The following is an 18407-nucleotide window of genomic DNA, read 5'->3' as shown; positions in this document are numbered from 1 at the left end:
GGGGAAATAAAAACGAAGGGGATGAGGTCAAAGGTCATTAGCTCCTGATGAAATACACAGCGCTGTAGTTGAGCGTGATCTTCTGCATGGACTGATCGTGAGGGAAGTTGGTCTACAGCTCATCTACAGGGTTTCAGTACTTACACATACAGTATAATTACAGTACATAGCAGCAGTACTTCAGATGAGAGAACGTTCATTATTCTATGTACAGTTATACACCCTCAAACTCATTACTGTTGAATTGATTTGTAGCCAAGTATGTACTGTATTTGTGCAGAACTGAGAGACGGCTGTCTAGGGCTGGCAGAGAAGTCTTGTGTCAGAAGACTTAGAAACTGCTGTAACAAATAAGGATAATACCAATACTGTGATGCAAATTGGCAGAGGATGCTGAATGAATGAATGAATTTATTTACAGTATTTATTTATTTATTCATTCATTATTTATTTCTGTGAAGTAACAGACAGTATATGCCAATGTGTGTTTACTGTATATTCAGTTGTTTGAACTTTTCTCTTAGTGCTTTTCATCTTCTGTAAGATCTCTTTACAGTAGTGCAATGACAGTAAACTTTTCTTACAGTTTAATGCTGAATTGTACTGTATCTGCAGTGCTCTATTTATGTCGTATACTGTAACAGACATTGACTAGCAAAAGGATTCCAGTTTCCCAAAAGCAGGTTGTAGTAACAGTGTTGAGTTGATCTCACTAGTGTTGTCTCGGCAGTGCAGTATGTGTGTATCTGACAGGTTTGTGTGTCATCTGAGGCCTAAGCTTGAGTCTGACTAAAGATCATATGTTTTTGACTAAACTATTTGATTTTGAGCTGGAAGTCTGAAGTTTGCACAAGTTGGTGTGTAGTTTTGAGATTGTGTTTATAGTTGTGAGCAAATGGTGAATTGTTTCATGAATTGTGTGTTAGGTATTGAGAAAAACTGTACTAGCAGTCAAGTGATTTACAGCATCACCTTTACTTCTATAGTGATTTATATAACACAGATTAAGAAAGACATTTCAGCTTTAAAGCAGCTCTATAGAAGACAAAACAGTCCAGGCTGTAAAATACTTAATTTTACAGTTTTTCTGAATTGCTAAAACACATTTCTTGAAACCATCACTCATTTTCTCAAAACCTTAAACACAAATCCAAATACTCAAACTAAATTCACGAAACCTCTGACTCTTCATCAAAATCAAACAATCACTGCAAAACCATTTCTCTTGCACTCAAAATCAACCGGTGCTCTCAGATCACACACACACACAAGTCAATAAAATAAACACTACAGAGCATTCATTAGACACTACAGAGAAAAATGGAGAACACAGCATCCAGAACATTACAGAAAAAAGTATATTGTATTGAGTAAACAATTTTGCAATTCTGTAAGAAAGTATAGTAATTGCAACTGAGTAAGGTGAATATATTGTATAGGCCTACTGTATGTACTGCAATTTGTGCTTGAGTCCGGCCTGAGGACTTTGTCCACATCACAAGTAATGTTGTCTTTTTTGCTAGACAAAGAGAAAAACCCCATCTAGCCTTGATAACACTCTCTAAACCGTCCTCTTTCTCTCCTCATCCTCCACTTCTTACATGTACTCTTCCTCCTCTCCTTCTCAGATTGTGTCCATCTATTGTTCGTCTCATCATTCAGTCACCTGTGCCACTTGTGCTCTCTGAACCGGCTCATATGTTGTACAGTTGGTTTGATCATATCAGTGCTTTATTCGACAGATTGGTTTAAACTAGTGAGAATTTGGTTCAGAGATTGGGGTTTAGTGTTTTAGCAATTCAGAAAAACTGTAAAAAGTAATTTTACTTGATTCATGTGTTTAACTATTATTTAGGGGGATTTTTACTTCATTCAAGTACAATTTAAACAGACTACTTGTACTTGTTACTTCATAACATTACATTTCTGGCTTCATATGTTCACCTTCAAATCTGAGGAAGCTAAGTTTATTTGTTATTTTTGTCTATTTTGAAAGTCATTAGCTGTCTATATTTGCCTGCATGGACAAGATTGAATGTGAACAAAATCAGTGATGAGAAGCTCATATGTTGTACAGTTGGTTTGATCACATCATTAGAAACAAGTGTGAACCGTTTTGACTCGTTGTGTGTAAACGATGACAACTGTGCTTTAGTTGAGTTTAGCATTTAGCAGCACAAATGCATCACAGTGTGAGAAGTGTTTGGAGAATTTATACAATTCATGTTTTGGTGACACTGATTGCTTTTTTTTTTTAAACAAATGTCACAAATCTTTAAAAAGTGTTTAACCCAACATTGTTTATTAAAGTAATTGTAATTCATGTTTAGTGATGTTCTTATCAGGAAGTAGATAAATCGTATTAAAATGATATATTGAGTAACATAGGATCGTAAATGTTTTTGAAGCGTTATTTTGTATTTTATGCACTGTGTGCTTAGTTTGTGTTCATCTGAAGAAAGGCATGTACGTTAGGGACGGCACGAGGGTAAAGGATGGATGTTTGTGTTGCATTGTGCTGCATTTTAATAGATGTCCTCGCACTAGATAGATGTTTAGACAGGTTTGACCTGTGCCATTGCATTTCATGTTTTCTCCCTTTAACCAAACCTTTGCATGTCTGACAAAAACATTTTATGCAGGTTTTTAAGTAATTTATCTTTGCATTGAGAAGATGGCTCAATATGATCAAACAAGAATCTCCTTTTTTTTTTGCTAGGTTATTTCTCCTTTTTAATACTCGAGTACAATTTAAAGTTGCACTTTGTTTTACTTTACGCAAGTATGTTTTTGTCCAGATACTTGTACTTTTGAGTACAATTTTCACTGAGAGTCTGTACTTTCACTAATTTTCCACCCCTGTTCACTTCTCATCCAGTATTATCAGTGCTATTTCTGAATATTACGCGTCTTTTAAACCCCAGCTAATCAAGCCAAAGGCGACAGTGGCAAGAAAACCAAACTCCATCATGAGACCGAAATGGAGAAAAACAAATGAATGAAAATGAATCACACCGAATGAACTCAACTCTAGAGGGAATAATAGAGCTGCTGCATTATTTCATTTACATCACTCTTACAAATCTGCACATTTTCAGCAGAAGTGTGTGACGCTGCATGTTTCTGATTTCTTTAGACAAGCGCTAAAGCTGATCTTTATGCCATCAGCAGCATCTTGACTTGAGACGTTGTGTTTCTGTAAAATGATTAGCTGTGCCTGTGGTCAGTCCATCTGGCCTGCAGCAGTCATCCGTCTTCTTCAGGCTGTCAGAGAGGCTTTTATTAGGCTGTGCCTTCATTCACACACTTCAGAAGAGCAGAGCTATTGTTTGACTGGACAGAAGAGGAAGAGGAGCACACCGTGGTCTTCACACCAGCGACTTTCCCAGTCGATACGCATTTAGAAAAATATATATTTCGGATTAGAGGATTTATAAAGAACTGACGTGAAAATTATCTTATTATATGTAAAGAACTAAAGAACGTGTGCAAAGTTTTTGCCACTAAAATACCATTAAGATAGTCTAATATTTATTAAAATGTAGACAACCACAACATACATTAATATTACTATATGTGCAAATGTGCAACTGCTTTTGTAATAATTACGTCACTGAAACTCATTAATGATGAAGATATTTTTGGGATATTTTTTGGCATTCTGCACTTTGTGCTTAAGATGAATTATGGTTTATAAAGCAGGATGCATTTGGGAGCATTTTCTGAGTAAACGGCGTGGATTTTAATAGAAATCCTTCACAGGAACCTTTCAGAATTAGTTTTGTGTTCACATTTAGGCTCATTCTATGCACGACTATAAATGAAGCCCGTGGTTCTTCTGAAAACGTCTTGATTTTCAGTTGTTTTAGCTCATGTTAATGCTGGTTTAGATCATCGTAAGTCTGGTTGGAGGGTTGCTGTCCGGACAGAGGGCCCTCGGGGCTCTAAGCGCTGCGGCTCTCGTCTGAAGCTCCTCTGCCGGGGACGAGGCGTCTCGACGGGACGATAGGTAGCCCTGCTCTCTCTCTTTTCTCCTCTCAATGAGGGACGGAGCTCAATTAGCATTTCACAAGTCCCTTTCTCCTTTTCTATCGCACCCTTCCCCGCGGAGCCGCTGCTTTCTGCGGGATTGTCCTGCTCCTGGCGCTGGTCTCCGTTGGCAGGGTGACAGTATTCGAGTGAGCAAACTCCTGCTATTGTCCTCCAGCCAGAGGGAGCCATGGAGACCCACTAATATGACACAGGAAAGTGTTTGCTGATGGCAATTCTATGGGCTTTGTCTAACTCTTTCTCTTTCATGACGACTCGATTTAAGTCTCCGAATGTTTGACTACAAATGTGAGAGTGCTCTCCGGCTCCTCCGCCTTTGTCCCGCGAGGTTTGAATGAGTAATTCAGCTTTTGTGTGGCTCGATTGAGGGGGCAAACAGAGAGACAAGATTCTTGAGCGCTCAAGCCCCCTCTCCATGGTTATGCGCACATCTCCTCCCCTGAACCCGCTCCTGACATCCCTGTAAGGCGAAGAGCGCAACTTCAGATCGTCTTCTGGAAGTGAGGTGAAGCGCGGCTTCAGGGCCACGGGGCCCTCGCTCCAAACTCCGTCAAATCACAAACAGACTGCAGCGAGCGCGGGATGATCAGGCCACCGTTTGTTTCCACTAAGAAATATTGCATCTGCTGCTATTTTCCCTCTCGGGGATTTCCATGACAACAGTGTGGGGTGGCAAAGAATCCGACACCGGGATCTCGGTGGCTCATTGGGGAGCATTGTGAGGAAAGTGAGGTCTCTGATTGGCTCAGGAAAGCACCATAACTACACCCAGTCTATAGCCATTCAGCTTCTTCGAGAGCTTGGGCTATTACAGAGCTGGACCTCACTCTGGCTTTGCTTCGCCAGGTCTGATGCGAAGCTGGAGTCAGTATTGCGACTGTAGACTCTAGAGCTGGAGGTCCGAGCTTCACAGGAGTGCGTGAGGATGTGCTGCTGAGGTCTGCGTGATGGCGAGCTCCGACAGCGAGGTCAAGACGCTCCTGAACTTCGTCAATCTGGCGTCGAGCGACATCAAGGCGGCGCTGGATCGATCCGCGCCCTGCAGGCGCTCCGTGGACCACCGCAAATACCTGCAGAAGCAGCTCAAGCGCTTCTCGCACCGCTACGCCAAGATGCCCCGCTGCCACTCGCACAGAAACGGCGACTCGGCGCCCGCTAAACTCTCCGAGGATCAAGCGCCGCCCGGGACCGGGACCGGGAGCGGGAGAGAGGAGCGTCTGAACGCGGAGGACGGAGCGCGGTCGGGACAGGGACAGGGACAGGGACAGGCTCCGATGCCGATGCGCAAGCGGCAGCTCCCGGCGTCCTTCTGGAAGGAGCCGCAGTCCTCATCCGGGAGCCGCGAGCGTCTGGAGCGCTTCCTTCAGAGCGGACACGTCAGACCGCCCGCGGTGAATGGCGAGAGAAGCACGACGGTGTTTGAAGACTTGAACGCAAACCCGCTGCTGTCCGGTCGCGCGGCGTGCGCGTGCTCGTGCTGCTCGCTCCCGTACCGCTTTCTGCTGCCTCACGCGGACGCGCCCCTCAGCAGCCGCGCGCATGTGGTCATCAAGCCGATCCCCACCAAACCCTCCTCTTCCTCATCTTCCTCCTCCTCCTCCGTGTTCAGCGTGTTCGGCTTCATTTAGACACTGTAGCGAACTCCCCTCTGTTTTAACCGATTACTGAATCAGCTGGATTTAATGAACACTCGCCTTTAAGCACTTAAAGTACAGATGTAGCAAGAATAAAGCACGCGTGTATTGACTTTTATGGGCTTTAGTGAGAAAGTGAAGACATTAGAATATCCATTTCAGAGTGTTTGTGTGAGCACAGCACAAACACTGTTCTCTGGAGAGCATCTGATAAACATGTCTCTGTCACAGCTCAAACATCCCTGAAACAGCATCATTCACTGAGGTAGAGAGTATTTATTATTGTGTTAGTCCAGTTAGAGATGTTTTCACACTAAAAACCTGACTGTAATCCATTAGCTGATTAAAACTGCTACTGATTGACTGTTTTACACTGTCTGTTAATTAAAGATCCGACACTCGAAGCAGCACATTTATTCTGATAACCACCATCATACTCAGTATTTTCAGATCAACTACATAGAACTGTGTATCAAGCACAAACATAATACTTTAAAAAACCTCAAGATAAATTAAGAGTTATAAATACACAAAACGATCATCCCGTTTCACTCTCCCTTCAGTGATGATGATGATGATGATGGTGGTGGTGGTGGTGGTCCCTGTGCTGAGCGCAGCGCCTGCTTCTGGAGCTCAGGTACCACAGCATGGGGCCCGGCAGCGGCAGCGACTCCACACACCTCAGTCTCTGCGGCCCCAGCTGCTCTCGGATCCTCAGCCCACAGAGATGCATCAGGCCTCGAGGAGACGCTGTAAACACAAACATCACATCGATCCTGCTCAGCATGCACAACGACAACAACACTGCTCTGCAGCTGACCACGAGGAGCTTGTGTTCAAGTCTGTGCAACTCCAGTTTCTAGATGACTGACAAGCTAATAGATAAACAGATCTTATGAAAAGTAAATAAGTTCCTAAATAAAAATAAAAATAAAAATCCTTTTTTGAAATTGTCTTCGGTGTACAAAAAGCACGAAAGATCAACATCATGTAAATGATAAATGTGTGACTGTTTCTTTAAATAGTTGAGCTGTTCAGCGGTCAGGCAAACGATCATAGCATGATCATCCCAGCATCTGTGCAGCTCTACTGCGGTTTTACTGGCAAATGTGCTGTGGTTCATAATGCACTCACATGTTTTCTCCTTAATGCTCGTCCACTCCGGTTGGTCCAGAAGGAGATCCCTGATCCTGCTGCAGAGCTGAACGTTTCCTACATAGTCCAGCAGCAGATCAGTGACCCGACCGGCTGAGTGTCTCCAGCAGGAGGACGAGATCCAGTCACAGAACTGAAAGAGAACAGAGAACTTCAGATTCGGCACAGTCAGGACCTAACACACACCATGAGGCTACAGAGAATGGCTATTCATTGGTCAAGAATACCTCCCGACACTGAATCATCACCTTTAACTCTGGTTTAGTGGCGTTCGTGTTCACCGTGTGGCTTCTGAAGTGTGTGTGCTCTCCGCTGTGATGTCTGCTGCAGGTGAAGCAGGCCCGAGCGTCACAGCCGTGGTCCAGTAGATACTGCAGGACGTCCAGCTGATGCGTGTACAGCAGCACTGCGGGGAAACCTGCGGTCGGGCGAGCGTTCACATGGGCTCCGTGCTCCAGCAGCAGCGCCACAGTCTCCAGACAGCCGTCACGCACCGCTAACAGCAGCGGGCTGAAGGGGTCCATGTTGGGATTCGCACCGGCCTTCAGCAGAACAGCAGCGGCCCATGTGTTCCTGGCGGCGACGGCGCAGTACAGAGCCGAAACTCGCCGGTCCTGGAACCTGGCTGAGCACTCCTGAGAGAGTTTGCTGTTGACATCAAACCCCGACTCAATCAGCAGACTCATGATGATCCTGCGGTCGTGCTCCGCTGCCAGATGGAGGGGAGAGATGCCGCTCTGCCGAATCCTCACCCGGCTGCTGATCGGGAGCAATAATGAAACAATCCTGGGAAAGACAGCATTTTAGAGCTTAAGCATACAAATCAATGATTCATTAAATCATCAAGACAATATCAAACTTTTTCAAGGAATAGTTCACCAAAAAAAAAAAGTAGATTAGGATGAGTTTGTTTGTTCATCAGGTTTGTAGAAATGTAGCACTGCATCAGTGTCTCAGCAATGGATGCTCTGCAGTGAATGGGTGCCGTCAGAATGAGAGTCCAAACAGCTGATAAAAACATCACAATAATCCACAAGTAATCCACAGCACTCCAGTCCATCAGTTAACATCTGGAGAAGACAAAAGCTGAAACTAATCCATATTTGTTTAGAGCTGTTTTGGTTTGATTTGTGCAGATTTCTCTCCTGATTCAGACCAGAACACTTTTTCACTGGAGGAAGCATTATTATAGACTCAATGGTATTTTAGTTAAAAACGTCTTAATGCTGGATTAGTTTCAGCTTTTGTCTTCTCCAGATGTTAACTGATGGACTGGAGTGCTGTGGATTACTTGTGGATTATTGTGATGTTTTTATCAGCTCTCATTCTGACGGCACCCATTCACTGTCTTAATGCTGGATTAGTTTCAGCTTTTGTCTTCTCCAGATGTTAACTGATGGACTGGAGTGGATTACTTGTGGATTATTGTGATGTTTTTATCAGCTGTTTGGACTCTCATTCTGACGGCACCCATTCACTGCAGAGCATCCATTGCTGAGACACTGATGCAATGCTGCATTTCTCCAAATCTGATGAAGAAACAAACTCATCCTGATCTGGGATGAACTGAGGGTGAGCACATCTTCATTGAGTTCTCATGTTCGTGTGAGCTGTTGGTGTAAAGCACAGCTGGGAGTTACAGTAATCACGTGGTCAGCTGTAGTGGCTGTGTTTGGACTCCAGCTGTTGAGCTCTCGTCACGTGTGTCAGAGACGGCAGGCGCAGCTGTTGTACAGCACATGACATCTGCTACAGGACACAGATCACTGCTGTAGTTCTCTAGATTGGACTGAATTCTTACTCGTTGTGTCCGTGCTGGCTGGCGATATGCAGAGGCAGAAGTCCGGCATTGGTGGCTTTGTTGGCGTCAGCGTGATGTTTGAGCAGAAGCTTCACAGTTTCTGTGTGACCATGTCTGCAGGCTTGGGTTAAAGCTGTGTTCCCGTCACACGTCTGAGCGTTCACACCAGCACCTGACGGGACAAGCACAACATTCTAGTGTTTCTACTCTTTTGGTTTCAGAAGCCATCCCTCAATATTTTGAAATAAATGTCTTATAAACACAAATTATTTCCTGTTCTGTGTTTTATATCTACTGCCATAGCGACTCACTGGTCTAATTAGTTTATACTAAGTCTTTGTTTTTAGTTATATTCATGTCAGGGTAAAATATTAATTTTAACTTAAATTTAAAAACTCAGACTTAAACCATATTGATAGATCAAACGGATCATAAACTCTGGCTAATCACACCGAGCCTAATATCTGAAGGAATCACACCGATGGCTCTGTCTGGCATATCTGATGGAGTATTATTGTGGTTTAGTAAATGTTTCCTCACAGCTTACTCAATTTGTAAAAAATAACTAACCTGTAGAGGGAAAACAGACATTTGACATGTTTAGAACTAGCTATTGTTAGAGAATAGTTTATAACACAGCTCTCACTACAAAAACACAGAGTTTGTGCTGAAGCTTTTAGAAACAGTCACAGGACACCCACGTGAAGTGCCTAATGCTACTGACATTAACAGAAGATCTCAAAATGATTGCATGTCAGGGAGAATCCCAGTCTATAGCCTCAAGCGGCCTGCTAGTAAACCCGGCGCTCAGTACCGCTCTGGATCAGGTACACCAGCGCTCCTGTGTGTCCGTGTCGAGCCGCCTCTATCGCGGGTGTGATGTGGTCAGTGTTGCGGGCGTCTACAGCGGCTCCGGCCCTCAGGAGCGTCTCACAGAGCTCAGTGTTGTCTTGTCTCGCTGCTTCATGCAGCGCGGTCCAGCCGCGATAACAGCGCTGATTCACCGCCGCGCCGGACGCCAGCAGCAGCTTCACCACGCTGATGCTCTCCTGCTCACACGCTAAACACCACCACACACAGAGAAGACGGAGGTTTAAAACACTTACTCAACTCAGCTGGATAATGACTGACTTGAATCAACATTGAACTGACTTGAGCCTTAAAGGAACAGTTCACCCAAACATGGACATTAGCTGAAGATGTGTTCACCCTCAGTCCATCCGAGATCAGGATGAGTTTGTTTCTTCATCAGGTTTGTAGAAATGCAGCATTGCATCAGTGTCTCAGCAATGGATGCTCTGCAGTGAATGGGTGCCGTCAGAATGAGAGTCCAAACAGCTGATAAAAACATCACAATAATCCACAAGTAATCCACACCACTCCAGTCCATCAGTGAACATCTGGAGAAAACAAAAGCTGAAACTAATCCATATTTGTTTAGAGCTGTTTTGGCTTGATTTGTGCAGATTTCTCTCCTGATTCAGACTAAGAGTTATTATGGATTATAGACTCTATGGTATTTTAGTTAAAAAGGTCTTAATGCTGGATTTGTTTCAGCTTTTGTCTTCTCCAGATGTTAACTGATGACTGGAGTGCTGTGGATTACTTGTAGATTATTGTGATGTTTTTATCAGCTGTTTGGACTCTCATTCTGACGGCACCCATTCACTGCAGAGCATCCATTGCTGAGACACTGATGCAGTGCTGCATTTCTACAAACCTGATGAAGAAAAACTCATCCTGATCTGGGATGAACTGAGAGTGAGCACATTTACAGCTCATTTTTATTTGACATTGTTCTTGAACTAAATGGAGGTGAATATTAACAGTATTGTTTTACCTTTATAAAGAGGCGTCTCTTTGTTCTTGTTGCTGATATCAGGGTCGGCTCCTGCTTCCAGAAGACTCCTCACACACTCCAGGTGTCCTCCGTGAACGGCGAGCATCAGCGGCGTCTGCTCCTGTAGCGTGCGTTTGTCCACACACACGCCAGGATCTGTGTCACACAACACGTGAACACGCTTCATCAGCACACGCTGCTAGATCACTGCAATGACCAATACTGACTAACACACTCAAACACGTAAGGGCCAAGCCACAGCATCAGAGTAACTCAACTCGTTCGACAAGTTTTCTTGCAAATTCCTCAGAAAGATTTGTGAGAAAACACTCCCATGGCACTTCAAACCCCGGGGTCACCGTATCTTTTGTCCAAAGCTGATGCAGCTGTCAGCGCTCTCTCTAGGACAGGTGTCTCCTCGGCTCTTACCTGTCAGCAGTGCCTGAACGCAGTGCGTCTGGCCGCGGTGAGCCGCTTCATGCAGAGCCGTCCAGTCGTCTGACTCACACGCTTCAGCTCTTCTGACGGCAGAGCTGACTCTGGAGGATCAGGAGCATTAAGAAGATATTGGATATCGATTGCTTAATTTTTAAAAATCAGTGTGTTTGTCAGTTATAGTGGAGGCTGGGGCTAGTTGTCACACAGGGCCTTTGCCATAAGGTCTAACTATCTCATAAACGTTTGTGCTTTTTAAAAAAGGTCTTAAATGGAAATAATTTTAGTAAATTCTGTCATCCAGACTACATTTACAGTATCATCATATGTCTGCGATATATGTTGAGTATTAAGTGAACTAAATAAACACACAGACATACAATTAGACAAGAATCAGTAGGTCATGAAGACAGATCTGAACGCAGAGCTGTGTTTTCAGGACAAGGGTCATTTTCATGTCAGATCGGGGCAAGTTGTCACATGCGTTTCATTTACTTTACTTGTTTACAGTATTTTACATCTCCGTTGGCCAAATAAAAATGTTTTTTTTTTTTTTTTGTATATTTCCTTTGTTTAATTAATCGTGTTTCATAATCGCTTCACTCTTTACATTTGCCGTGATATGGATTTTAATAGCAGTTCCACTGTGACAACTTACCCCATCGGACAATTGACCGGCTATAGCGCTCACTGTGTTTACAGTAGAGTAAGTGTGACAACTAGCCCCGGTCTCTCCAAAAGAGGAATAAGAGTCTCTTTCCTCCGATCTAATGACAGCTGAAGATCACGCAGGCAAATCACACACCTGTCATAAACTCAACCCAGTTCATTTGAGATTTGTTCTCTGTTAATGAGCTAACTGCGATAATAAACACACACACACACACACACACACTGAAGGACTCACTCTGTCGGCTCCTCGTCGCGGTTTGCAGCGCGTCCAGATGATGATATTTTCTGCGGCGACGAGTTTCTTTTAGTGTCACTTGATCGAAATAAGGCGATATATTCGGCGTAAGAGAATCGTGTCATCCTGGTATTGCCACACAGCGCGCGTGCAGACAAAGACGCTCGAGCCGCGCGTGTGTATACACACGCACACACACACTCACACACACACACACACACACTCACTCGCACACACACACACACACACGCACGCATTTTCTGCGGCGACGAGTTTCTTTTAGTGTCACTTGATCGAAATAAGGCGATATATTCGGCGTAAGAGAATCGTGTCATCCTGGTATTGCCACACAGCGCGCGTGCAGACAAAGACGCTCGAGCCGCGCGTGTGTATACACACGCACACACACACACTCACTCACACACACACACACTCGAGCGCTCAGCTGTTCGCTGGGTTAATTTTAGCTTCGTCTTGACACGTGAGGCCTGGAGCTTACCTTATTTGACTACCCACTCGAGCAGCTCAGATAATACTAGATAAGCTCAGAGTGTAGTTATTGAGAAATGAGGAAAACACATGAACTGAGCGGCTGCCCGAGGGCTTTCCTCAGAAACAAACGGAGAACTAAAGCGCTACAGAAGAAGCGACCCTTCCCGTTCAGAAGAGCATTAATAACCCCGCAGAAGTGCTGATATCTGTGCTGCTGATCAGCCTGTTTGTCTCGTTTCAAATATTTAGGCAAACGGGTTTTGTGAATTTGCATATACGTTACTTATTAATAGATCATGAGGGATTTATAACATTTGAAACGCTTCATGATGTCATAAATATCCTCCTGACTACCAGAAAAAAAACGTAATTAATATTTTTCATGTCATTATATTGTTTAGAGCTTAAGAAAATGAAAATGAAAAATATTTTATTCATATATTATGCTATGTCTGGACACTTAAAAAAATAAACATGAAAAGGCAAAAACAGTGGGATTTTTTTTTTATACCAAACTTTGTATAAAGATGATTCTCAACTATGTTATGAAAGATATAACAGAATGATAATAATTGGCAAGATGTTGATAATAATATCTAATATTTCATAGGATTATTGAAATATAATTTACTTCCTTATTCACTTCTTGTGTCTCGCAGAATGCGTAATAAACACACGTTTAGTCCTGCTGTCTCTGCAGTGGACATGAATGAAATCAATGTCCTGTTTCATAACAGAAAGTCATATTTTAATTTGAAACCCCATAACATTTTCCTGAGAGGTTGATTTATGAAAATTTCAATTAATTTGAAAATACTGATAATTACAAAATATTATCATATATGCATAAGGGTGACATATAAGGCATATCCTGCTTTTATATTAAAATCCCACCCATTCATTCAAAAGCTTGAGTATTTCTGATTTACACTTCACTATAGAAATAAAATGACATTTCTTTATATACATGACATTTCTCAGTAGATCTAATGCAGGATCTTCTTTATGCACCAAGAGCTTGTAACACTCCAAAGAGAAAGGAACAATTGAAATCACATCATATGACCCCTTTAACTGATCATTGCAAAATTTGATAATATTTCCTTAAGGTTGTAAAATTTGATCACTAAGTTAATGTCAGCCATTTTTAAAGACCGAGGAGAGGGAGTGTTTATGATCAAACCTCCAATCATTCGGAGTCTCTAAATGTGTTCTGAACAGGACATAACACTGTGAACATGTAAGATCTCAGAGAAATCACTCAAATATAATGTCTACAGAGGACAGGACTCCACCGCTGCAGTCAGGAAGAGCTCGCATGGGTACATGATCAAGAAATGAGGGGTTTTCACATGTTCTGTAGTCTGCTCAACTCATCCTCAGCACAAACACAAACCACATCTGCTGTGAGAGAGAGAGAGTGTGTGTGTGTGAGAGTGTGTGTGTGAGAGAGAGAGAGAGAGAGAGAGAGAGAGAGTGTGTGTGAGAGTGTGTGTGAGAGAGAGAGAGAGAGAGAGAGAGAGAGAGTGTGTGTGAGAGTGTGTGTGAGAGAGAGAGAGAGAGAGAGAGAGAGAGAGTGTGTGTGAGAGTGTGTGTGAGAGAGAGAGAGAGAGAGAGAGAGAGAGAGTGTGTGTGAGAGTGTGTGTGAGAGAGAGAGAGAGAGAGAGAGAGAGAGAGTGTGTGTGAGAGTGTGTGTGAGAGAGAGAGAGAGAGAGAGAGAGAGAGAGTGTGTGTGAGAGTGTGTGTGAGAGAGAGAGAGAGAGAGAGAGAGAGAGAGTGTGTGTGAGAGTGTGTGTGAGAGAGAGAGAGAGAGAGAGAGAGAGAGAGTGTGTGTGAGAGTGTGTGTGAGAGAGAGAGAGAGAGAGAGAGAGAGAGAGTGTGTGTGAGAGTGTGTGTGAGAGAGAGAGAGAGAGAGAGAGAGAGAGAGTGTGTGTGAGAGTGTGTGTGAGAGAGAGAGAGAGAGAGAGAGAGAGAGAGTGTGTGTGAGAGTGTGTGTGAGAGAGAGAGAGAGAGAGAGAGAGAGAGAGTGTGTGTGAGAGTGTGTGTGAGAGAGAGAGAGAGAGAGAGAGAGAGAGAGTGTGTGTGAGAGTGTGTGTGAGAGAGAGAGAGAGAGAGAGAGAGAGAGAGTGTGTGTGAGAGTGTGTGTGAGAGAGAGAGAGAGAGAGAGAGAGAGAGAGTGTGTGTGAGAGTGTGTGTGAGAGAGAGAGAGAGAGAGAGAGAGAGAGAGTGTGTGTGAGAGTGTGTGTGAGAGAGAGAGAGAGAGAGAGAGAGAGAGAGTGTGTGTGAGAGTGTGTGTGAGAGAGAGAGAGAGAGAGAGAGAGAGAGAGTGTGTGTGAGAGTGTGTGTGAGAGAGAGAGAGAGAGAGAGAGAGAGAGAGTGTGTGTGAGAGTGTGTGTGAGAGAGAGAGAGAGAGAGAGAGAGAGAGAGTGTGTGTGAGAGTGTGTGTGAGAGAGAGAGAGAGAGAGAGAGAGAGAGAGTGTGTGTGAGAGTGTGTGTGAGAGAGAGAGAGAGAGAGAGAGAGAGAGAGTGTGTGTGAGAGTGTGTGTGAGAGAGAGAGAGAGAGAGAGAGAGAGAGAGTGTGTGTGAGAGTGTGTGTGAGAGAGAGAGAGAGAGAGAGAGAGAGAGAGTGTGTGTGAGAGTGTGTGTGAGAGAGAGAGAGAGAGAGAGAGAGAGAGAGTGTGTGTGAGAGTGTGTGTGAGAGAGAGAGAGAGAGAGAGAGAGAGAGAGTGTGTGTGAGAGTGTGTGTGAGAGAGAGAGAGAGAGAGAGAGAGAGAGAGTGTGTGTGAGAGTGTGTGTGAGAGAGAGAGAGAGAGAGAGAGAGAGAGAGTGTGTGTGAGAGTGTGTGTGAGAGAGAGAGAGAGAGAGAGAGAGAGAGAGTGTGTGTGAGAGTGTGTGTGAGAGAGAGAGAGAGAGAGAGAGAGAGAGAGTGTGTGTGAGAGTGTGTGTGAGAGAGAGAGAGAGAGAGAGAGAGAGAGAGTGTGTGTGAGAGTGTGTGTGAGAGAGAGAGAGAGAGAGAGAGAGAGAGAGTGTGTGTGAGAGTGTGTGTGAGAGAGAGAGAGAGAGAGAGAGAGAGAGAGTGTGTGTGAGAGTGTGTGTGAGAGAGAGAGAGAGAGAGAGAGAGAGAGAGTGTGTGTGAGAGTGTGTGTGAGAGAGAGAGAGAGAGAGAGAGAGAGAGAGTGTGTGTGAGAGTGTGTGTGAGAGAGAGAGAGAGAGAGAGAGAGAGAGAGTGTGTGTGAGAGTGTGTGTGAGAGAGAGAGAGAGAGAGAGAGAGAGAGAGTGTGTGTGAGAGTGTGTGTGAGAGAGAGAGAGAGAGAGAGAGAGAGAGAGTGTGTGTGAGAGTGTGTGTGAGAGAGAGAGAGAGAGAGAGAGAGAGAGAGTGTGTGTGAGAGTGTGTGTGAGAGAGAGAGAGAGAGAGAGAGAGAGAGAGTGTGTGTGAGAGTGTGTGTGAGAGAGAGAGAGAGAGAGAGAGAGAGAGAGTGTGTGTGAGAGTGTGTGTGAGAGAGAGAGAGAGAGAGAGAGAGAGAGAGTGTGTGTGAGAGTGTGTGTGAGAGAGAGAGAGAGAGAGAGAGAGAGAGAGTGTGTGTGAGAGTGTGTGTGAGAGAGAGAGAGAGAGAGAGAGAGAGAGAGTGTGTGTGAGAGTGTGTGTGAGAGAGAGAGAGAGAGAGAGAGAGAGAGAGTGTGTGTGTGTGTGTGAGAGAGAGAGAGAGAGTGTGTGTGTATGATGTTCAGATCCTCCAGATGATGCCTTTTATGGACATACTCTGTTTAGCTTCACTAACACTCAGGCTCATTACGGCAGGATTTATGAAGTGGCAAGACATTCATCCTCACGGTTACACATCCATTATAGACTCCACACACACGTGAGGGTTGCTCTGCAGAACGTGTATGAAAGGGTTTGACACAAAATCTCTTCTGCTCACCAAGACTGCATTTATTTGATACATTTTATCTTTCAGGATTCACAGATGAATATGAAGTTAAAAAGAACAGCATTTTCTGAAATCTTTGTAAAATCCCAGGTGAAAAAGACGTAGTATTAAATGTATTAAAAATATACAAAATAATACATTTAATATGCACTTAGTATAGTATAATTTAAGTATAGTAAGTATGTCTGAAAAAGCACAATTTAAATATATTTCTTTTTCACCTGGGATTATAAATGTCTTTACTGTCACTTTTGAGCAATTTAATGCATCCTTGATGAATAAAAATAATTTCTTAAAAAAAAAAAAAACCTTAATCCAACATTTTCAATGGTAGTGTATCACAGTTTCCACAGAAATATTGTGCAGCACGACTGTTTTCAACATTGATAATAATCAGAAATGTTTCTTGAGCAGCAAATCAGCATATTAGAATGATTTCTGAAGATCATGTGACACTGAAGACTGCAGTAATGATGCTGAAAATACAGCTGCGCATCACAGAAATACATTACAGTTTAACAGATATTCACATAGAAAACAGCTGTTCTACATTATAATAATATTTCACTGTTTTAGCATTGCTGAGCCGAAGAGACTTCTTTCAGAAACATTAAATCATCTTAATTATTCCAAACTTTGACCAGTAGTGTGTATCTGCTAAAAGTGAAATCTATCAACTAGCGTACTGTATTCAACAGAAGAGAGTACAGTGCTTGGCAATCAAAATATCTCCTCTCAGGGGTCAGGGGTCAGGGGTCAGAGAAACACAGCAGCAGTGTGAGGAGATGAGTGTTTATAGACACACCACGAGAGCCTGTGGATTTACCTAAATAATGGCTGACAAGATGTCTTCAGCCTGCTGGAGCCTGACAGAAGAGGATCCAAAGCAGAGTGCAGAACCACACAAGAGTTCCTACAGAAGAGAAAGAACACTGTCCTGGCCATGTGTGCAGCCCGAGAAAGATAGAAAGACAGAACAACTAACCCTCCAGCAAAGAGCAGCGGAGAAACAAACTGCATTAATATAGCAGCAGGATCCAATCTGAGTCTGTCATCAAAATAAAGAAGTACACTACTGTTGATATATATGATACATATGAGTGATATATTCACCGGCAGAGGATAAGTATGGCTCTTTATCTCTCCTCTTTCCTATTACTTGTTTCACTTCTGTTTCAGTTTTTATAACTCTGTTGTCCTCATTTGTAAGTCGCTTTGGATAAAAGCGTCTAATAAATGACTAAATAAATAAAATATGACACAGCTTCTGCTGAATACTGTGCATGAAGAAGCTGCTCTCATGGACTACAAGCCACAGAACTGATATTAGTTTCGTGCTGAGGTGTGTTTCGCGTGCTTCAAAGAAGCAAATAAAGTATAACTCGGATAAAGAAGATAATGCATGGTGTGGCCAGTACTGCTGACGCGACTCGAACACTTCCGCTCAGTTACTATGACAACAGCGGGCGTCCGGTTTCCGAGCAACAGGAGGAGCGCGTTCAGTTCAGCGGAGCCCACTGATCTATAATAGACAACATTATATAGATATTATATATAGATTATATTATTATATAGATCTGTGTTTCTCCGGTAGCGCTGCTCGTAAAGCACTCATGGATTCCGCCTCTTCACCTGCTCTGAAAACAGACGCTCGTCTGAAGCTGAAAGTCGAACACAAACAGAAAAACGTGTTTGTAACGCAGCTAGAGGAGCACAGGTAACGTTACAGCGGGTCGTGTTACTCTAGGACGACAGGGAGCTTGTTTACCGTCACTGACGCTTGCGCTTCTGTGCTGTTTTTGTCACGACAGAGAGCAGATCGAGGAGCACATAAAGCACATCCCGGTGATAGCGGAGGTGAGTGTTTGAGCGTCGACACTCTCAGGTGTGTGGGTTACCTGCGCGGTGTCTCTAATGCTGTGCTGAATGTGCTGCAGTCCTCCAGCGGGATCCTGGACACCGGCGTCCACACGCTGCAGACCACACTAGTCCTGAAGAAGCGCGCCGAGGTGGACGCGGTGAACACACAGCTGATGGACACACGGCAGGAGGTTCAGGGGAGCATGAAGATCCTCCAGCAGAGACGAGCCGAGCTCCAGCACAGACACACGGAGGTGAGGAGCACACACACACACACACACACACACACACCAGACCAAAA

General features: G+C 43.9%; 3 protein-coding genes across 5 annotated transcripts in view; 2 read left to right on the top strand and 1 right to left on the bottom strand.

Annotated features, from left to right (window-relative positions):
- Positions 1-3668: 3668 nt before the first annotated feature.
- LOC107749542 (protein FAM181A) lies at positions 3669-5697 on the top strand. Its single transcript, XM_016564723.1, has one exon. It carries the CDS (start codon positions 4998-5000, stop codon positions 5676-5678), a length of 681 nt encoding a protein of 226 aa, XP_016420209.1. The 5' UTR covers positions 3669-4997; the 3' UTR covers positions 5679-5697.
- Positions 5698-5946: 249 nt separating this feature from the next.
- Positions 5947-12276, bottom strand: LOC107749538 (ankyrin repeat and SOCS box protein 2). Of its 3 annotated transcripts, XM_016564719.1 has the most exons (9): positions 12080-12276; positions 11823-11869; positions 10910-11019; positions 10481-10636; positions 9455-9700; positions 8641-8812; positions 7088-7625; positions 6819-6972; positions 5947-6434 (listed from the first exon to the last, which is right to left on the bottom strand). In XM_016564719.1, the coding sequence occupies exons 1-9, from the start codon at positions 12155-12157 to the stop codon at positions 6244-6246; spliced, it is 1692 nt and encodes a 563-aa protein (XP_016420205.1). In that variant the 5' UTR covers positions 12158-12276; the 3' UTR covers positions 5947-6243. The 3 variants fall into 3 exon arrangements, with proteins under 3 accessions (XP_016420205.1, XP_016420204.1, XP_016420206.1); XM_016564718.1 differs by lacking the exon at positions 12080-12276 and having other exon boundaries at positions 11823-12054; XM_016564720.1 differs by lacking the exon at positions 12080-12276 and having other exon boundaries at positions 11832-12054.
- Positions 12277-17747: 5471 nt separating this feature from the next.
- Positions 17748-18407, top strand: part of ccdc197 (coiled-coil domain containing 197) — a 3802-nt gene continuing 3142 nt past the window's right edge. The window contains exons 1-3 of the mRNA XM_016564721.1: positions 17748-17963; positions 18058-18103; positions 18184-18360. Coding sequence (XP_016420207.1) covers positions 17860-17963; positions 18058-18103; positions 18184-18360 — 327 coding nt within the window. The 5' untranslated portion in view covers positions 17748-17859. The remainder of the gene's footprint in view (positions 17964-18057; positions 18104-18183; positions 18361-18407) is intronic.

Source organism: Sinocyclocheilus rhinocerous, unplaced genomic scaffold (assembly GCF_001515625.1).
Source record: "Sinocyclocheilus rhinocerous isolate Xijiao unplaced genomic scaffold, SAMN03320098_v1.1 scaffold1071, whole genome shotgun sequence".
NCBI lineage: Eukaryota > Metazoa > Chordata > Actinopteri > Cypriniformes > Cyprinidae > Sinocyclocheilus > Sinocyclocheilus rhinocerous.
Note: the sequence above shows the minus strand (reverse complement) of the source record. Positions and strands in the feature narration are given on the sequence as shown.

Excerpts from the sequence above, each read along its gene's own strand:
- LOC107749542 (XM_016564723.1), top strand. The coding sequence starts at position 4,998 with ATGGCGAGCTCCGACAGCGAGGTCAAGACGCTCCTGAACTTCGTCAAT.
- LOC107749538 (XM_016564719.1), bottom strand. The coding sequence starts at position 12,157 with ATGACACGATTCTCTTACGCCGAATATATCGCCTTATTTCGATCAAGT. Across the intron at positions 11,020-11,822 it reads CGCGACGAGGAGCCGACAGA|AGTCAGCTCTGCCGTCAGAA; the intron begins GTGAGTCCTTCA and ends CTGATCCTCCAG. Across the intron at positions 7,626-8,640 it reads AGCCAGCACGGACACAACGA|GATTGTTTCATTATTGCTCC; the intron begins GTAAGAATTCAG and ends TGTCTTTCCCAG.